Source organism: Hesperophylax consimilis, unplaced genomic scaffold (assembly GCF_061612785.1).
Source record: "Hesperophylax consimilis isolate HC1 unplaced genomic scaffold, BYU_Hcon_1.0 scaffold_42, whole genome shotgun sequence".
Lineage (NCBI taxonomy): Eukaryota > Metazoa > Arthropoda > Insecta > Trichoptera > Limnephilidae > Hesperophylax > Hesperophylax consimilis.
In genome coordinates, this window is record NW_028301272.1 from 307834 (window position 1) to 329964 (window position 22131).

The 22131-nt window shown below is 34.7% G+C and overlaps 1 protein-coding gene across 1 annotated transcript in view; it reads right to left on the minus strand.

Annotated features, from left to right (window-relative positions):
• LOC149408915 (uncharacterized) overlaps positions 1-22131 on the minus strand; it is a 208607-nt gene that overhangs the window by 78480 nt on the left and 107996 nt on the right. Inside the window, exons 14-15 of the mRNA XM_089650310.1 lie at positions 14132-14222; positions 12661-12854 (exon numbers count right to left, since the gene is read on the minus strand). Of these exons, the coding sequence (XP_089506436.1) occupies positions 12661-12854; positions 14132-14222 (285 nt within the window). The remainder of the gene's footprint in view (positions 1-12660; positions 12855-14131; positions 14223-22131) is intronic.

Sequence of the window (22131 nt, forward strand, 5' to 3'; positions counted from 1 at the left end):
AAAACAATTTCTCATCTGTGTATCACGTTTCATATTTACAAATGTAGATATTTCGAGGCTGATTACGAAAAAATGTTTTTTTTTTAACAGAACTGCCCAATTCAATTGTGAAATTATTTCTCGTGTTTGAATTGGGGACCATAATTAGATTTATATCCCTTGTCAGAATTAGCTTCTAGGTCACTTACTATTTATATTATAATACAAAAGCAAATTACCGTATAACTGATAGAAAGCGGCAGAATGAAATCGGAAAGCTTCCTGAATGAAATCATTGTCTGATTGAAGAAAGACATTCCGACTTTATTCCTATTATCGTGTATATATATATTTGTTTTTGTATTACCACATGTATTACGATATATATACAACATTTATTATTGTTTTTTTTTAAATATTTTATTATTTATGTTATCACTATAATACGGGCATTAGGCTAGTTTGGGGTATTAATAATAAAAAAATTGCAATCGTTAAATAGATGCAATAAAATAAATAAAGATAATTTACTATCGGTAATCTTTTCATAGTTTATTTGCTGCTCGGGATGGGGGCAACAATAATACATTATCGTTTGTAACGCATTAGATATCGAATTTAATGAATTTAAATGTATTATATTATGACCTTCTCTTTTATTTTCTCTATCGTGTACTTTGTTACGTAATATGCATTTGTAAATTATGTATTTTGAATCTACATTATATTATCATTTTTTTTGCCGGTACCTACCCTAATACCCTGGAAGTGAGGCATGGAACTGGCAGAGAAAGGATGAAAGTAGATTGAATGCTGTTGAAGTAAGATCCCTGAGGCGTATGTGTGGTTAAACCATATACGATCCTGTGTGAAATGTGGAGATTCGCAAAGAGTGCAAGGCAGGTGTAAGCGTAATGAGTAAGATTAAGAAAGGGACGCTTAGATGGTTTGAGCATGTAGAGCGAATGAGTGAAGAAATTAGTGTAAGGAGGATATATGATGCAAATGCAAATGGTAGCAGAAGTCGGGGACGCCCGAGGAAGACATGGCACGATCAGGTGAATCAGATACTTGAGTCGGGCCATGTCAAGAGTCAGAATAATAGAAGAGTATGTATGAATGTGAATGAGGCAAGGAATGTGTGCCAAGACGGCCGGCATAGTTCATTGGTAACGCATTGGACTGCCATTCCGAAGGTCGCGGGTTCGAACCCGGCGTGCGCAAATAAATTTTATTTGATTAATTTGTGTTATTTCACAATTAATTAATTAAAATAATATATAGTATATTTGCGGCACGTTCCAGAGTGGAAGATACTACCAGTATCGCCCTGGTGTAAGACCACCATTCAGAATTGAAACGTTGCTCCAAATGTCTTTAGCCGTGTTTAGTGACTAGATCTGAATAGCCAGGTACTTCCCCACCTTCCTCTTTCCCTTCCCCACTTACCTTCAGCCTCACAACATCCCCCAATTGGGGATGCCATAGTCTCACTGGCTCCAGACGGGAGCAGTTGGGACTCTTGTGAGGTATTCACTATAAAAAAAAATAAAAAAAAAGACCGAGTTATTTGGCGGTCCGTCCTCTCTGCTTCCCTCTGCGGGGAAACGGCGAAATGGTTAGTTAGTTAATTTGTTTTTTTATGCTACCTGCAGTTCTGAAACTATTTTTTCTCTCTCTTTCTCGTATATTATAATATACAATTGAATAACTACCACGCTTTATGTCCACTTTTGAGTTTTTTTGTTACGTAAATATTTTTTAAAAATGTTGTTTTCCATATGCACTACATCACGAATATAAAAAAACTGTAAACATTTGTAAATATCCATCAGGGCTTTGATGATTAACAATTTTTTTTATGTATTTATATGTTTCTAGATTGTTAGATTGATATAATGACTCTATGATAATATTATATTTCGGAAAATGTTTCCTACGTCAATGGTAACAGGTATGAAACTATTTAAGAAAAGCATAAGTACTGGTTTGGAAATAGCACAAAAATGTTCAGTAAAAAATAGTAGTTATTATTATTACTAAAATAATACAGTCCAATACAGTCCAAAACAGTCCAATACAGTCCAATACAGTCCAATACAATCCAATACAGTCCAATACAGTCCAATACAATCCAATACAGTCAGTCATGCGTCAGCTAAAAATAAACATATTTATCAAGTATTGCTTGTAAAAGTAAATATGTAAGTTATCCCAGATCAGATACCAGAAGATTTTTATAAAATAATATGGAATTCAAAAAGTTATATTCTTTGTGATATGCGTTCCATTTGTGATTTCTGAAAGAGGAAGTAAATGTTTAGTAGAATATCGATTTGTCAGATGCTTGTCTTTTTGAGGTTTAAATACGCAATACATAGCAATGAAGCCGCTTTGGCCGAGTGTTCCTGTCTGTATATTTATATAGATTAGACCCTTAGGTATTATATCATTTTTTTATTTTTATTTTATTTATTTATCTATATAAAGTTTTTTACATGTGGTTTTTCGATGCCTGTCTCACTAGGGTAAACCTGTGTCGAGACAGACAACCATTAACCAACAGATATATATATATATATATATCTGTCGCCAAGATCCGGACAAATCTCACCCTATGAACACGGGCACCCCTGCTAAGCCACCAAACGTAGCGAACCACTTTGGGTGACCTATGGCATAGGTGTTGGTTATTCAATTAATGGTTCCCCGGGCGACCGTACTCATACCCACCTCCCAAATTGTAAATTATAATAATACATTGATTAATTAATTCTATGGTTATAATTATACACTATATAAGATGTTCACCTAAGGTTTTTTGTATGTGTACTCCATAGATGTATTGGTGTATACCTGTTTTATGCAGACTATGAAAAAAATCAATAACTATGATTAGACCGTAATTATAAATATAACATTTTCTACTCTTTATGTTTACTAGTGAATTTTGTAAATTTTAAAATGCATGGGAAACACCGTTTTAGTCCATATTCACCAAGAAGATGAAACAATGACAACAACAATAATAATACAACAGAGTGATATCCTGTTTTGCTCATCTCCCGAAATAATTATAAAAAATATTTGTTAAAAAGTGTTCTGTGAACCCAGAACGGATTAAAGTGGTGACTGTGCTTCATCCTACGTATAATCATCCAGCCGTCCCTAATCAAAATACACGAATCTGTTCTAAATGATCTATTTAAAAACATCATTCAAACTGTGATAATACAACAAAGTTATATCGTGTTTTGCTCATCTCCCGAAATAATTATAAAAAATATTTGTTAAAAAGTGTTCTGTGAACCCAGAACGGATTAAAGTGGCGACTGTGCTTCATCCTACGTATAATCATCCAGCCGTCCCTAATCAAAAATACACGAATCTGTTCTAAATGATCTATTTAAAAACATCATTCAAACTGTGACATTTGACATTTATTTTATAAAGTGTAACAAAATCAACCAACATAAAAATATTTCCATATAGATATTTAAATCAAGACAGTGAAAATTAAAATATATAAATGAAATAAATTAAATTGTTATGTCCAGTGCATACCAGATCAGTTAAATAAGTTAAAAAAGCAAATTTCACTATAACCTTTATTTATTTATTTTCGTTTTTATTTAACGCCATCTGTGTCTGCGAGCAATAACAAGAACATTATTACAAACATTACAAATCTATTAGCTCGATCACCACACAGAGGCCGCACTAACCACCGAATCCTACTCTATTCCGAATATTTATTTAATTTTTTTTTTTTAAAAGCGAACCAACAATGAATTGCGAAGCCTGCCTAAACCTTATCACCAAAAATGACCATGCGCTCACGTGTGCCACTTGCAACATCGGTTTCCATAACAATTGCTTAAATATCACAGACATCAATTTCAAAAAAATGTCATTGAAAAATAAACAAATTTGGAAATGCCCAAAATGCAAAAGCAGACCGAACTCACCTGCTACGTCAGCCGCGACATTCGGATCAGAAGCCGACTCCTTATATAATCGTCTCACTAAACATTTTGATGACAAAATTTTTGAAATAAAACAAATGTTTGAGGAGGAAATTAATGACCTCAAAAGAAGCAGTGAATTCATCTGTAAACAATATGAAGACCTGCTATTAAACCTCAAACAAGTACAGGACATTCATAAAGAAGCAAAATTCCTACGTGAGGAAAACGAAAAAAAAAACAACAGAATCTCTTCCCTGGAAAGTCGAGTCGCGGATTTAGAACAAGTCAAACTCTCCGACAGCGTGGAAATAGCGGGTGTGGACTTACGGACGGGAGAACAACCCGCGGAGGCCGTTCTTCGGGTAGCTGGCTCGCTGGGACTGCCCCTGCAACTACAAGACATCCGCATGGTGACCAGGACCCAAGATCGCAGGCGGAACACCCCGGTCAAACTACACATTGCCTTGTACAGCCAAAAAACAAGGGAATCGTTGCTCTCGCTAAAGAAAGAGGCCAAAACCTTAAACCCAACCTCTCCTATCTTCATCAATGAAGTACTCTCTCCTTACTTCAAGGAACTGATGTGGAAAACGAAGCAAAGGGCCAAAGAAACCCTTTATCAATTTGTATGGTTCAAATCTAATAAATTGCTTGTCCGCAAAGCAACTGGGGAAAAAATAATTGAAATAAAACATGAAAATGATTTGAAAAAAATGGGGATTCAACTGTAGATAACTGAGCATTCTATTATAAACTTCCTGTATTGCAATAAATCATAATGGCAGAATTATTTAACACATTGCAATCATTGCAACTATATTATTCCCCTACAAGTCCCATTTCATTAATTATTTCTACCGATTTTGTTTACAAAAATCTTTCTAATTCTTTTTATTATCCAAATTATTTTAACACCAAATTTTACTGCTCTAAATGTTTTTATTACCAAAACCATTTTATTTATTTTAACATCAAACCTTATCATTCTAAATGTTTTTTTTACCCAAATTATTTAAGTTATCTTATCATAAAATTTGATTGTTTTGAATGTTTTTATTACCCAAATTATTTTAATTATTTTTCCATCATTTTCTATTATAACCCAAATTATTTTAATTATTTTTCCATCATTTTCTATTATAACCCAAATTATTTTAATTATTTTACCATCATTTTCTATTATAACACAAATTATTTTAATTATTTTTCCATCATTTTCTATTATAACCCTACTTATTTGAATTATTTTTCCATCATTTTCTATTATAACCCAAATTATTTTAATTATTTTACCATCATTTTCTATTATAACCCAAATTATCTTTACATTTTTACCTTCAAATTTTATTGTTTTAAAAGTCTTTCAAAGTATTTTAATTATTTTTACTTCAATTTCTATTTTTCCAATGGTTTTTATTACCCAAAGTATTTTAACTATTTTACCATAAAATTTTATTATTTTAAATGTCTTTACTACCCAAACTATTCTGATTATTTTATCATCAAATTCTATTATTCTAAATGTTTTTATTACTCTAATTATGTTAATCACTTTACCATAAAATATTATTGTTCTAAAGGTTTTTATTATCTAAAGTTTTTAAAGTATTTTACCATAAAATTTTATACATTTAAAGGTTTTTATTATCCAAAGTATTTGAATTATTTTACCAACAAATTTATACCTTTAAAGGTTTTTACTATCCAAAGTATTTTAAATTATTTTACCATCAAATTTTATGGTTTAAAAGGATTTTATTATCCAAAGTATTCTAATTATTTTAGCATGAAATTTTATGTTTCAAAAGGTTCTTATTATCCAATGTATTGTTATTATTATACCATCAAATGCTATTGTTTTAAACATTCTAATTATCCAAAGTATTTGAATTATTTTAACATAAATTTTAGCAATATTTTAAATTTTAGCAATATTTCAAATTTTAGCAATAGCTCTAAAAGTTTTTATTACCCAAATTATTCAACTTATTTTTCCATCAAATTATATTGTACCAAAGGTTTTTATTATCCAAAATATTTGAATAATTTTACTGTCAAACTTTATTGTTTTAAAGGTTTTTATTATTCAAAGTACTTAAATTATTTTCCTTTAAAATTTTATGCTTTTCAAGGTTTTTATTATCCAAAGTATTTTCATTATTTTACCATCAAATTTTATGTTTTTAAAGGTTTCTATTATCCAAAGTACTGTTATTATTTTACCATCAAATTTTACTGCTATAAATATTTTTTATTATCCAAAGTTTTTGAATTATTCTACCATCAAACTTTAAGGTTTAAAGGGATTCTATTTTACTATCCACAGTATTCTAATTATTTTACCATGAAATTTTATGTTTTTAAAGGTTTTCATAATCCAATGTTTTTTTATTATTATACCATCAAATGCTATTGCTTAAAATGTTTTAATTATTCTAAGTATTTTAATTATTTAACCATCATTATTACCATATTACTTTATTGTTCTAAAAGTTTTTATTATACAAAGTATTTTCATTATTTTACCATCCAATTTTATGTTTTTAAAGGTTTCTATTATCCAAAATTCTGCTATTATTTTACCATCAAATGTAACTGTTTTAAATATTTTTTATTGTCCAAACTCTTTGAATTATTTTACCATCAAATTTTATGGTTTAAAAGGATTTTATTTTATTATCCAAAGTATTCTAATTATTCCACCATGAAATTTTATGTTTTTAAAAGTTTTTATTATCCAAAGTATTTGAATAATTTTACTCTCAATTTTTACTCCTATATTACTCATTATTTACCACCACTAGCAAAATGTGTGAACTTTGTATGGATCAACTTATGTATCTTCGCAACCGCAACATGATCACTCAACTTAATATTGATACAGAAACATTTAACAACTCAGAACACACTTTTGACAAAGCGACAGAATGTAATTCTCTGTTCACAGAAAAACACAACTTAAACATAATTTCCCAAAACATTAGAAGTATTCGAAAGAACTTCGATAATTTCTCGATCCTCTTAAACGAAATAAACATAAGCTTCGACATTATTATCTTGACTGAATGCTGGTTAGATGATTCGTACACAAACCTAAACTTAAAAGACTATACAACTCTCCATACCACTAAACATCTAAATCAAAACGACGGTATAGTAATCTTTGCCAAAGATTCACTAAACCCATCAATAACAGAAATCAACCTAACCGAAGCAAACTGTATCCAAATCTCCCTCGGAACAGACATCTCCATATTTGCCGTCTACAGACCCCCATGCTATAACAATCTCTCACCTTTTTTCAACTCCTTAAATAAACTTCTCGAAAAAAATAAAAAAAACACAACAATTAATTATTGCAGGGGATATGAATATTAACTTACTAAACGGGGAACCAATAACCACAGAATACTTAAGTCTACTTACTCACTATGGATTAAATTCGACAATCAACTCACCAACAAGAATTACGTCAAACTCTGAATCCTGTATTGACCATATATTTGTTAAAACTAGGAAAAAAACACCTTCATCCATTATTCGATCAACGGTCACAGATCATTTCACTACTACACTAAGCATACATCATAACAAGAAACAAAAAGATGAAAAAACAACTCCGTACAAGACAAAATTAATTTTAAGTGCCTAATAGAGGACATACATAAGGAATCTTGGTCAAATGTAATAAATGAACCCGACCCAAACAACGCGCTGAACACATTTATGAACACAGTTGGAACCTACATTGCTAAACATACAACAAAAAATACCCCGAAAAACTACTCACATAAAGAAAAAAAAATAACACCCTGGATCACGAAAGGATTAGTAAACAGCATTCATAAAAGAGACACAATGCACATGCAAGTGCGCAAAATGATGACAAACTAAAAAATAATTACCTGCTATATAGAAACCTTTGTAATAAATTAATCAAACAAGCCAAATACAAGTACTACAAAAAAGAAATAAAATCCGCCAAAAATGATCCCAAAAAAATCTGGAAAATCGTCAAAGATATTACTTTCTCCAATCCGAAAAAAGACTCGAAGATCAAAGTACTGTTAATAAATGGAAACAAAACCCTTACAAAAAATGAACCTGGTAAAATAGCTAATTTTATTAACTCCCAATTTGCAAAAGTCGGATCTAACTTGGCTGAAAAAATTCTTCTAAAAAACGGCACAACAGAAGACTCTTTAACCAAACTATCCTCTACCATACAACCAAATCATTCGTTTTATGCTCACAAAATAAGTACAAAGGAAATCTCGGATTTAATTATTTCTCTCAAACCAAATTGCGCTGTGGGCCCAGATAACCTCTCCAATCATATACTGATTAGTCTCCGAGAACATATACTTATACCACTTCAACATATTTTCAACCAAAGTTTCAGCCTCGGGATTGTCCCCGATCACCTAAAAATAGGTTGTATTACTCCAATACATAAATCGGGAGACAAAACGCTGATCTTAAATTACAGACCAATCACTCTGCTAAATTCGCTATCGAAACTACTAGAAAAAACTATGAAAAAAAGACTGCTCGCATACCTTGATAAACACAAACTGATCTCCACCCGTCAATTCGGGTTTCGAGCGAAAATGGGAACAGAAGACGCCTTATCGGAACTAACCACCTACATAGTGAAAAACCTAGATGGCGGTTCAAAGGTGTTAGGAGTGTTCTTAGACCTAGCAAAAGCTTTCGACACCATCTCACACAAATTACTCCAACAAAAACTCAAAAACATTGGCATAACAGGTCCACCACTAAAATGGTTCATTAGCTACATTGAAAATAGACAACAAATTGTAAAAATAAATAATCAAGAAAGTGACAAAGTAGGCAACAGGTATGGAGTACCCCAAGGCAGCGTCTTGGGTCCCATATTGTTTCTCATCTACATTAACAGTCTAACTGAGATAAGCCTAGTGAACATAGAGTACAAAGTAATCAGTTATGCAGATGACACTGTAATTTTATTTAAAGCCCAATCATGGGAAAACGTCTTTAAACACACGGAAACAGGGATGACTGAAGTAAATAGATGGCTAATAAATAATCTACTGACACTAAATATTTCTAAAACTAAATACTTAACTTTCAGTAAAACATTAGCTGGTCAGCCAGATAGTCGCCCACAACTTCATCTTCACCCCTGCACAGTTACCTCATTAACTAACTCACGCTGTGTTTGTGACAAAATTGATTATGCGCAAAATATTAAATATCTCGGTTTAACTGTTGACAATAACTTAAAATGGGATCTCCAAATCAACCTAATTACAAAAAAAATACGGAAACTCTCTTACATCTTCAAAACAATTCGAAACATTATGTCACTACCTCAGCTAAAAAATATATATTTTGCACTCTGTCAAAGTATTCTTATGTATGGTATTTCAGTATGGGGAGCAGCAGCAGAGACTCATCTCAAATCACTTAAAATCAATCATAAAACAATAATCAGAATTATGTTTAGAAAGCCTTATCTACATCCGGCAGAACAGCTAATGATCAACAATAACCTATTAGACATAAATAAACTATTCATAAAGAAGATCATCTACAAAAACTGCATAAAAATATCACCACACTTCATAACTCACTCGCAAAACACAAGAGCAAACACACACAATCAATTACAAGTACCATATATCAAATCAAATTTTGCAAAAAAACATGAATCTTACTTGGCACCACATATATTCAATAAGTTTGTAGCCCAAACAAAGACCTACGTCGCATCTAATAATTTGAATTGGGTATTCAAAAGATTTTTAAACTGGTTGAATGTCAAAGAAAGAAGAGAGATAAGTAATATTCTTAATATCTAAAATTATATATTTTCTTTTTTCTACTCTGTTTTTAAATTCTGATTTTCCTCTTATTTTATTATTATTATTTTTACTTTAATACATATATTTTTTTTTTTTTTTTTACCACTTATTTGTTTTTATGTAATTAGAAATTGTTAGTTACCAGCCTCAGAACAGACTTTGTCTAGTGAGGAGGGTAAGGAGAAAAATCATGTATGTACATAACTAATAATAAATAAACGCCCGGGTTGCCGGCACTGAAATTGAAAAAATTGAATATACGTCGATGGATAATAGTGATTTTTTTTAGTTAAAATTAGAAAAAAATCCATTAATTATCTAACGGATTCAAATTCAGATGTGCAAAAAAATCACATTACTACTTCAGATGAAAATTCATAAACTCTCCACATCGTTTGAATACTAAAAAAAGTCGATTTTTTATATAACCTGAAGACATTTTACTTTTTTTTCGGGAATTATCTCGGAAATCTGCTAGTTATTAAACTTGGTACTATCTACTGAAACCTTTAAAACGTCACCAAAGCTTTGAAATCAATCAGATGGAAATCTTGTGAAAGAATCACGAACTTCCGCTGTGATTTTACTATAATTGAACCCATAAAGACCTTTGGAAGGAAGAGACGCCTAATAAATTTGCCCAAAACCATTACGCAAGATATAAGGGAGTCCTTGTAATTCAAAGACTAACTCACACTCTTGCTCTTAAATAACTTAACTGTCAAAAACTAAAACTCATTATGTAAAATAAATTGAAGGAAGAGATAATCGTTTTTTTAAAAAAGTATGCGTTAGTCAAACGAATTTTCAGTATCCCGTGAACTCGAGTAACAGCGCGAGACTTACTTGTAAAAAACTAAAGACCCTTGCAGTTCTGTAAAAACTCCCCTTGTGTTAATCAGCTGTTAAATTAAACAACATTTATTTCATTTTGGAAGGCGGATTTTTGGATAACCAACACCTCTGCCATAGGTCACCCCAAGTGGTTCGCTACGTTTGGTCATTTAGCAGGGGTGTCCGCGTTCATCGGGTGAGGTGTGTTCAGAATGCAGCTGCGTGGCGGGCCAGATCGGGAGAGACCGGTTGAGTGAGACTCGTTCACTTCTCCTGTCGGACTCTCTCGACCCATCGCCTTGCATCGCAGTGGGATGGATTCATATGTCCGTCACTCCTGGACACACTAACTTTCAGGTTCCTACCCAATACCTATCCCTCATATCTTTGTCCTTTCCTTTATTTCCTTAAATTACCCTCCACACGGCATTCCCAAAGATGCATAAATGAAAAGATGTGAAAAATGTTTTATTGACGAAGTAAAAATAACTAGAGGTAGTTAATATAACCTGAACTTCGCTCGTCAAGCCTCGAAAGCCTTCAGTGTATACAAAAATAATGAGCTTCCGGCTGTAAAAACACCCTTTCTTCCACATAAATCTATTAAAATATTATTTTTTCGCGAGGGTTTGGACTTTCACTTTCACGTGATGACGGAGGGGGATGCTAATGTTATGGATAGTGGGCGGGGGGCGGTGGTGGGTGGCCTTAACCTTCCCGCACATTGACCTCGGCATAGCGAGAGTAACTCCTTGCGCTCCGTGCGCAGTTAAAATGTCAGAGGTTTTAGCACGAAAGGCGTAAATTTGAGTCCCCCCGCGGGCGCGGTTAGTTTGCGTTTGGTCAGTTTAACGACGGTTGTTCCACTGCGGAATGAAAGGGCTGTTTCGTACTTTTAAGCGGACAGTGATTGCAAGCGACATAATGCGGGAACACAAACCGTCCTTATTTCGTTTAAGATACAAGAGAAGTTACGTGATATACTAAACTTTTATTTTGTTTAAACATTAAATTTTATTTGTTACTTCAGATGAGTTTTTACGAATGCCGGTCGAAACACTAAAACTGTTAAATACATAAAACACGTGAATGACCGCACGATGACTGATCAAATCATCTAAAACTCGTTTTCGTGATCTTGTTTTTGAGGACCTCGCATAAAGGTCAGATCATCTCATTTATTATAGATCGTACCTACTCGTACATGCGTTTTTCGTAAGGATTTTATTTCCAATGCACTAAGTCTTTAGTCCTTCTTTGGTAACTTCCATATATCACTGACATACGGTTCATATCAAAACTTTTTTATTTAATTTTTGGTAATCTTTACCCTTCCGTCCAGGCCCCAGTCGCTCAAAAAACATTCTTCACAAATACTAGAACTAATCTACTTGTTTCAAGGATTTACCTTACCTACATCCACCACAAGATAAGAATATTTATTAATCCTACACACCACAGACCAGCGGCGGTTCGTGGGAGTACAATCTATATGTTAGAGATATATGAAAAAATCCTATGACGGTGTTAACCATATTATTTACAGATTTTTTCTTAGATCTAAAGGAATTTTATTACAAACCTGAAAGAGTATAATGTCTTAAATTACAACAAAAATGTTTTAAATAAGTATGAAATTAACAATTTACGCAAGAAACTGTTCATTTTTTAATAGAAAAGGAAATACTATAAGGTACAAATTTTGTGTTGTAAAAAATCATCGGTGATGCGCACTCAGGGTGCTGGTAGATTCTCAAGGTTTGCAGGTTACTTGCTGCTGCTCCGGCGTCACTAGTATGTTTTATATGAACCTAAGAACGAGGTTCCATATTAAGTGCTGATATTCATAATGTATCTATGGGGTTCGGGATTCACTTCTGACTCCATTTTTTAAGTACGGAATTTTAATGACATTGAAATTTTAGTCAGAGACTAAAGATCTTAAATACACAATGTATTAATAGAGTTCAACGAATTTTAAATAAATAAAGTGCAAAAAATAATTTAGACAAATAAAATATATAAAGTACCCTCTGAACTTTGGAGCCCACCGTGGTGTTGGACTCCTTTTCGTCCGTGATCTTGATGTCCCTGAAGTCCAGTTTCCAGAGCAAGCTGTCCAGCTCCTGCTCGTAGCGCCAGTTGCGGTACAGCGCCAAGGCCACCACGGCCAGCAGCAGCAGCGCGCCGCCCGCCACTCCGCCGGAGATCTCCCCCGTGTGACCTGAGGGGTGAGGGATCTCTCTATTAGCAACCAACCAGCATGGGGCACAGGTACAGCTCAACAAGAGGAAGGTCCTAAAGGATTATGGGTATAACCAACTCCTGCTCGTAGCGCCAGTTGCGGTACAGCGCCAGGGCCACCACGGCCAGCAGCAGCAGCGCGCCGCCCGCCACTCCGCCGGAGATCTCCCCCGTGTGACCTGAGGGGTGAGGGATCTCTCTATTAGCAACCAACCAGCATGGGGCTCAGGTACAGCTCAACAAGAGAAAGGTACTAAAGGATTATGGGTATAACCAACTCCTGCTCGTGGCGCCAGTTGCGGTACAGCGCCAGGGCCACCACGGCCAGCAGCAGCAGCGCGCCGCCCGCCACTCCGCCGGAGATCTCCCCCGTGTGACCTGAGGGGTGAGGGATCTCTCTATTAGCAACCAACCAGCATGGGGCTCAGGTACAGCTCAACAAGAGAAAGGTACTAAAGGATTATGGGTATAACCAACTCCTGCTCGTGGCGCCAGTTGCGGTACAGCGCCAGGGCCACCACGGCCAGCAGCAGCAGCGCGCCGCCCGCCACTCCGCCGGAGATCTCCCCCGTGTGACCTGAGGGGTGAGGGATCTCTCTATTAGCAACCAACCAGCATGGGGCTCAGGTACAGCTCAACAAGAGAAAGGTACTAAAGGATTATGGGTATAACCAACTCCTGCTCGTGGCGCCAGTTGCGGTGCAGCGCCAGGGCCACCACGGCCAGCAGCAGCAGCGCGCCGCCCGCCACTCCGCCGGAGATCTCCCCCGTGTGACCTGAGGGGTGAGGGATCTCTCTATTAGCAACCAACTAGCATGGGGCACAGGTACAGCTCAACAAGAGGAAGGTCCTAAAGGATTATGGGTATAATCAACTCCTGCTTGTGGCGCCACTGTATTGCTGGGGATGGTGGTGTGAAGAGTTCGTAGTATCACACTACAGTAGTTGTTCCATTGTTTACTGTATCTGAGCGCCAGATGCCGAGTTCGTGTGCTGTATGCTGCCACGGGAACATGATTTAATATTTATTATTCTTCAAATATATCAACTTTAACTATATTTTGTTCATCTTTAACTTTAAACAAAGCTTTGGGTAAGAGTAGTTAAATAAATATATTCATGTAGTGGTGTGCAGGGTGCGGCGGGGTGTTTAGAATCTAAATAGAAGCTTAGTTTAAATAGTCTTACTCTTAATTGAAATCTCAAAGATTTCCGATTAATGTCAATATAAAAATGACGTATTTTTGATAGACTTACTAATGCACTTCTCCCCGCGGAAGCCGCACGGGGGCTCCGCTATCGGGGGGCCCTCGCCCAGCCACTGGATGGCGTGCGTCAGCTTCAGCTCCTACAAAAACATTTCATTCTGATTAAATTTGAAAGGCACGGAGAAAGTCAACATTGAAAAATGAACACCTCACATGAACTTAAGTTTTTCTAGTTTATAGAATTTTATTTATTTAACTTGCCAAACTTGCTCGTAACCCTGAGTAAATCATGTTTATCAAAAGCATACTTAAATTACCGCGAAAGTGACGCCTATCCACCACCCAAATCAGCTCTGTCCAATTTCACTTTCAAGTTTACGTAACATAAAAATGTGTTTCAGGTTTCACCTATAAAATATCACTTTTAAAGCTAACTTTTAATCGTTTATATTTTTGTATTTCCACCATCTTCTGCACTTCCTTTCCCTTCGCTAATTATGGAATGGATTTTTTTTAATAATAATTTCATTAAAAAATACCATAAGTATGTTAATTTGGTGTCATTACAAATGGGAAACTCTACAGTATAAAACACGTATTACATATTTATTTACTCTTCAATAATTACAATATTGCTTATTTTATTGATATTTTGTTTTATTTGGAAAACCAACAGTTGTAATATTTTATAATGTATAGCGATATAGTAAAGTAAAATACAACCAATAATAGGTTTCCACTGATGTATCTTAATTATTTAGTGAATATAAAACAAAAAAAGTTACATTGGCCTATGGGGATGGGATGGGATAGAGGAAGGGAGTGGTATGGGATAGAAGAAGGGATGGGTGTGGGATGGATATAGTCTATGTTATGAGTAACATGCTATTTTCTTGATTTTGTTCTGATTCTATTATTTTTTGATTTTGGATTAAAAAATGCGAGGTGTTCTGTTAAATAAGTCAAATGTGTTGTACGAATTGTTGAAATATGGGAAGACCGGTGAATGAATGTATTTTGTTTTGAGTTAGTGTTGGACAATGAGGGATGTTTAATATGTGGTTTCGTCTGGTTTGGCTGATGGGCACCCTTAATTGAATTCTTTCTATCTATTCTTGTTAAGAAGTTAGTAGTAGTTTCTTTCTATCTTCTTGTACACGGGTACAATCATCAGTGCACTTGAAAGGAGAAAATATTTTCATATCATCTGCATATAATAAAGTTCTGAAGTGGTGAAAGAATTTTCCAATGTAATTTATGTATGGGTATGTTAAATAATAATGGTCGCGGTGATGACCATTGGGGTACTCCCGACGGTACGGTTACCCGGTTCGATTTATAGCCACCTAAAACTACTGCTTGACTGTGGTTTGTTGTGTAGGATGAGAGCCATCTGAGGAGGTCTCCGTAACAAAAATAATGTGTTTCCATTAAAATTCTTGATTGTTTGAAAGAAACGGTCACTCGGAATAAGCCAAACACTATTCCACTTTGTCATTAAATGCGAACGCTGATAAATTAAAAAAATGGGATTAATTTATTCCAGAAAATTTATACATAAATTATTTTGCCAAACAGCGGCGAAATGGGCATGGTGGGGGGTCAGAGGGGACATCTAAGTCCGTGGTATGCGTTCCAGTCTCATGCCAGGCGTCGCCCTGCGGACCTTATCAATCCGGCCAGGGATTGAACGGAACGGGCATTTAATAATAATGAAACATTTATTTGCCTATAGATAAATTTTACATATTTTTCACATATTTTTTGACAACAAATTCTATTGACAAAAAGGTCACTGAGTTTATGAGGCAGTGAGAACCCAGGAGGTCTCTAAGTGGGGTCGTGGTTCACTTTCTCACAAAATGGCGCTGTGAAATTTATCTAAATAATGTTATTACATTAAAATCGGGGAATATCGCCAAGTCAAGTCTCTATCTTGGCAAACATTCTTGGTTTTTCACATATTTACGCTGTCTTAAATATTATCTTAAGCTATTCCAATTCCCGACAGAACCATTTCAAGATTTATTTATTTATTTCATTTAAACGCCCATAGGGCTTTTACATACAATGCAATTATGTTTTTTAAATACAATAACAGTAAAGAGTTTACTTTTTATTTATTTATTTTTTATTTATTTATTGGATGATTTTTATAGCGCCGCTTTTGCAAAATATCACCTCAGGGGCGCTGTACAGTTAATGCAGATATTACAAAAAAAAATTATATAAATATTACAAATTGAAATTAAGTTAAATAAAATGAAGTACAGAAACAGGTGACACGGAGATGGAGAGTCTGCTGCAAGAATACATTACATAATATATAAGAATATACAGATTACATAAAATATAAGATTTAACAATGCCTAGGTTAACAAAATATAGGTAACATGAAACAAGAGTTTACGAAACTTAGGTAACATGAAATGTAAAAGAATAAAGATGTTGTTAATTCAATCAGGCCATTTGTTACACGAGCGTTCCTAAACTTTCTTCCACAGGCAATCGTGTTTCTGTACGAGGGAAACTTTGCGTGTGATTTTACGGGGAGGTTGAGTATCACAAAAAGTCCTTGTGTAATTTTGAATATAAGAGAATGGTAAAGTATAATGTTATGTGGTTATCTCACCTAGTTGTATTCCACGTCAATGGTTCGGGCGCATAAGGCCTCCGCACTCCGACTCATGGGATATCTTTGTTGGAGGGGAATTTCCACCGAAACTCGGTTACAGTATATTACAATAGTGTGTTTACACACTCGGGACATTTGTCATTTTTTCGTCATGTTCCGCGCGGTCGTTTTTCATTGAAATTGCTTTCGTACCTATTTAAATATTTATTTAGCCTTTTATTAAGCCGGTCGCCAAAAATGTGTAAAATGTATGCAGCACGCGTGACACGCTGTTATAATGGACTACGTATGACGTCACTGAAATTGAATTTCGTAAAATATTTTAATACAGAACATAGTAAGTGCCCAAATATTAAAAAAGCGTGAACATTGAACATGTTACGCCATATAACACACATGTACTCCAGCACTAATAATGTTTCCTACTTTTAATGAAGCTTTTGTGCCGGGAACTCACCAAGTCGAGCACACAAGTAAAATAAAGTTGCCCACAGAATAACCACTTATTGTCACGCACGCTGCGCCGCCGCCGGCCGCGTCCTTAATATGGGTGTACTAAAAAGGACACGACTTATGTAATTTATTAGAATATTGATATCCATAGATTTTTACTTAAGTTAGGAAGGTGGGTGAATGAAGGAAACAATTCGATATATACCAGAAAAAAATATGCGACCTTTAAAAACGGTCAACGTCTAAATAGCAGTTAGATTAGGTATGAAAAAGCCCGGCGGAATCGACAGCACATTGAAAGAGGTAATAAATGACCTAGCAACATTAAGGCAAGGAAGTAAAGAAAGGTCGCGCCAGAAGGTGATTGCTTTTCGGAAATAGCGGGCCGCTCGATGGGCGTGCAAATTGGTATTTTCGTCAAACCCTCTCAAGTGCGAAATGGAATTTCCACCGGAAGATGTGGCGCGCCCAGAGCAGATAGCCGAGAGAGCGTAAACACTGTGTCTTATAGGCAGACTCCGGACTCCACCCAGAGGGTGCACCACGCGTAATGAATATATTACTAATAACAGAATTCACCACGCACGCGAGCATTTACTGTAGGCGGTAAACAATGGGGCGACAGAAAACAATTTAGATGTGTCCTGTTGAATTAGATGGATGTAAATAACTTTGATTAAAGTTTTAATCATTTCAGACATTTAGAAATAGTATGAACACGAAGATTAAAGGCTTCTATTTATGTTTGGTCTTGTTTAGAAATTCAATATGTTTAACATTTTAATTTTACAGTGTTTGAGAAAGAAAGTACAGAGTTTGGCTGTTCCGTACAGATTGGACAAATTTACAACATGAACCTAAGTAACCTAGTCACGAAGCCAGATTTTTGTCGCGCCAGTAGTAAAGGGGGTGTTAACCAGATTTAATGTTCATAAGGTTCTCCGTAAGGGTGTCATTTCCGTGTAAAATACAAAATTGTTACGTGTAATGTTTATTTTTATTAAAAAGTGAGGAAAAATAGATGAAAATGGAAGGCAACTCTCAAACTTTGCTTTATTAATGTATTTACTTAATCAGCAAACAAAGAGTGACGAAAATAAAATATTAATAACCTTGCGTTGAAGCTGACGAAACACAGTTTGATGCCTTTGAGAGAGGAAACGGACCTCACGTGCAAAAGTTAAGTTTTGTGGCAATCATTTTGAGCTGTCACTCAGCTATACTTTAAATTTTTCCATAAAAATTTTGTAAAATATGTTTTCAGTTCCTATAAAGTTCTATGTTTTGTAGTTATTCTTATTTGTGGTATAAATTAAAAAAAAAAAGTCTCTGATAAATCAGTCTCAACTTCACCTGCTGTCTTACGATGCCGTGGATTGATATTGAGCCGCAAGTTTTGGTCCGCAACCAATTTTTAAAAATAAAATATTAATATCAGAACATTAGTTTGATGTGTCACGACCGATATAACATTAATTGTAAAAAGCCTTTGCACGTAACGGAAAACTCTTGAAATATCCTAAAAACCCCTCTCTCCCCCGCACGTGTTTTTATTCTTCTTATCAATCAATGTGTAATTTGTTGTAGTTTTGATGGTGGTTTGAGAAAATGTATTTCTTCGAACCCAGTTAAATTAACTGTTTAATTTTTTTTAATGTTTAAAAAAAATTATGTGAGTAAAAAAATAAACTAAGGAAACTGAACGATATTTATAAAACCAAATGTTTATATACTTGAGGACCACTGAATTTTAATTTTATGTTAGTAATTAATTTTATTTACAAAATAATTACTTTATATTTATAAACGTTAACCTCCAACAAGCCCTTTTTTAATGTGAAACCGCACAAGAGTCCCAACTGCTTCCAACCGTCTGGAGCCAGTGAGAACAAGGCAACCCCAATGAAAAACATTGTCTAACATCATTATAATGTGATAAACCATAGATCAAAGTTGTAAATGTGGGTTTTATTGTGAATAACTATATATTTATTGTGAATAACTATACATTTATTGTGAATAACTATATATTTATTGTGAATAAATATATATTTATTGTGAATAACTATATATTTATTGTGAATAACGATATACTTATTGTGAATAACTATATATTTACTGTGAATAAATATATATTTATGTGAATAACTATATATTTAAAATGGTCGAATGTCTACATTAATTACGAAAAACTCAACAGAGTGAAAAATAATAGTCTATATCAGACTTTTTTTGTTATTTGTTTTTGGGGTGTTATGCCGTGTTGCGCTAACTCCTTCTTTAACCAACGTTTCGGACAGCATTGCAGTGTCCATCATCAATGCAATGCTGTCCGAAACGTTGGCTAAAGAAGGAGTTAGCGCAACACGGCATAACACCCCAAAAACAAATAACAAAAATACTTTTGGCCGTGAAAATCTTAAATCATATTATATCAGACTTGATATTTTTTAATTATTTTGATAATTAAAAATATAATTATGAATGGCATGGGAAAGGTAGTTTTATACTTATTTGGTAGCTGATTTCCATGAAATAACACCATGTTGCCTATCATATACCGTTAATTATTGGTGCAATTCCATTTTGAAATGACACATAAAAATTGTTTATCCAACAATAAAATCGACTTTTCGTTACAATCAAAATTACACAACTTCTTACTTTATATATATATATATATATATATATATATATATATATATATATTTATATCGGACAACACTTATTGGAACATCTTTGAGTAAACCACCTTTCTTGATCATCCTTTCACATGTGATATATAACGCTATAAATTACGTGGCAACATGTTTTTTTGTGAAATAAATTTAAAATGTGGTCAGCTATTATATATACAGCTATTTTATGCATATGCTCACAAAATTTTCATCATTAAATCATGAACGCATGTTGATCTTTTTTATGAAAGCACTTACTTGATATGCAATGTTGCCAAATCTTTTGTCCTTCTGTCGAGCTTCTGTTTGGACGGACTTGAACAGATTTATTTGTTGGTTGAATATTCGAAAATACGTAATGCATTGGAACGTTTGGCGCGAATATTTAAAATTGCGGGTTTATTTAAAAGTAAAGTTATACAATCAAAACTTATTTATATTACGTTTACAGTTGAATTAATTATTTTAAAATTAGTTTTGTAGAACAGGCTTTTATAAGATATTCTATCTTTTTAATAGCATTAATTTATTATTTGAAAATGTAGATTGATTTACAATTAAAATACCAAAGTTCAATAATATTAGTATTGTGTTTACAGTATTATTGGAAGTATATTTTATAAAATCTGATTTATTTGAGTTGTTTTCTTTCCTTTTATTATAAAATACCTATTATATGATTTTCAGAAAACGATTTTTGTACACAATATTTGTGCTGGTGTATAATAATAACTATTAATACATATTTTGTATTAATAGTTCTTCATTTTTGTTAATTTTATAACCTTAAATATAAAAGTTACAAATCAATGTACACCATAATATGTATGTATAGTTGTAATGTGTAAACTTTCCTAAATAAAGATATTATTATTATTTTTTAGTGGAATAAATCTTTGATTTTTTTTTTACATTTACTCCACACAAGAGGCCCTGAGGATAATAATTTCCCTCAGGGCCTATGTCATCTTTGAAGATGCTGTGTGGAGGGTCTTTTTGAGGAGAGGAAGGAGTGAACATGTGTCTTGAAGAGACCCATGTCATATGAGGGAGGAAACACAGAGGCCGGAAATTTGATCCAGAGCCGAGCCGTTGAACACCGAAACGAGTCGTAGAAACGACCCGTTCTCATGCGACTAATGTTAACCGTGTACATATGTTGGGCATGCATTTGGCGTGTTTCCCGACTATGCTCCGGTGCTGAAGGGATTAATGATGCTAGTTCCTCGGAGCATCTTCCATAGAAATACCGGTAGAACAAGCATATGCTCTAAAAATTGCAATCCGTTTGTTAAGATGGGAGAATCTATCAAACAGACCGCCCGTTTCTGCACAGAGTCGAGGGTTTTTTCAGGTATTTTCGGGCTTCACACCAGAGGTGGCTGCCAAATCCAACCGTGGGGCGCCCTTGTGATTTGTACAGGGTTAGCAGTTGTGTACTATTCAAGTATTTGCGGGCCCTGTACAGTACGCCCTCATTAACCTCAATTAATTGAAATATTCAGAACTGTTTTATAGTGAATTGTTTTATAGTGAATACCTCACAAGAGTCCCAACTGCTCCCGTCTAGAGCCAGTGAGAATATGGCATCCCCAATTGGGGGATGTTGTGTGGCTGAGGGTAAGTGGGGAAGGGAAAGAGGAAGGTGGGGAAGTACCTGGCTATTCAGATCTAGTCACTAAACACGGCTAAACCCATTTGGAGCAACGTTTCAATTCTGAATGGTGGTCTTACACCAGGGCGATACTGGTAGTATCTTCCACTCTGGAACGTGCCGCAAATATACTATATATTATTTTAATTAATTAATTGTGAAATAACACAAATTAATCAAATAAAATTTATTTGAGCACGCCGGGTTCGAACCCGCGACCTTCGAACTAGTTATGTTACTGAGCCATTTTTTTGTTTGTTTAACAATAGCTCCACACAGGAAGCCCTGAGGAAAATATTTTCCCTCAGGCCTATGTCATCTTTGAAGATGCTGTGTGGAGGGTATTTTAAAGGAAGGGAAGGAGAGGAAGGATAAGGGGTGGGTGGGTGGGGTCTGTGGGTCCAGGAGTGACGGACGTATGAATCCATCCCTCCCACTGCGGTGCAAGACGATGTTCCCAAAGAGTTCTGCCTGAAAGGTTTCCCTCAACCTGTCTCTCCGGCCTTCCACGTAGCTGGAGGACACATCCACCGCCAAGACCCGAGCAAACCTCACCCCATGAACCCGGGCACAGTCACCAAACCACTTGGGGTGACCTATGGCAGAGGTGTAGTTATCCAATAAATGGT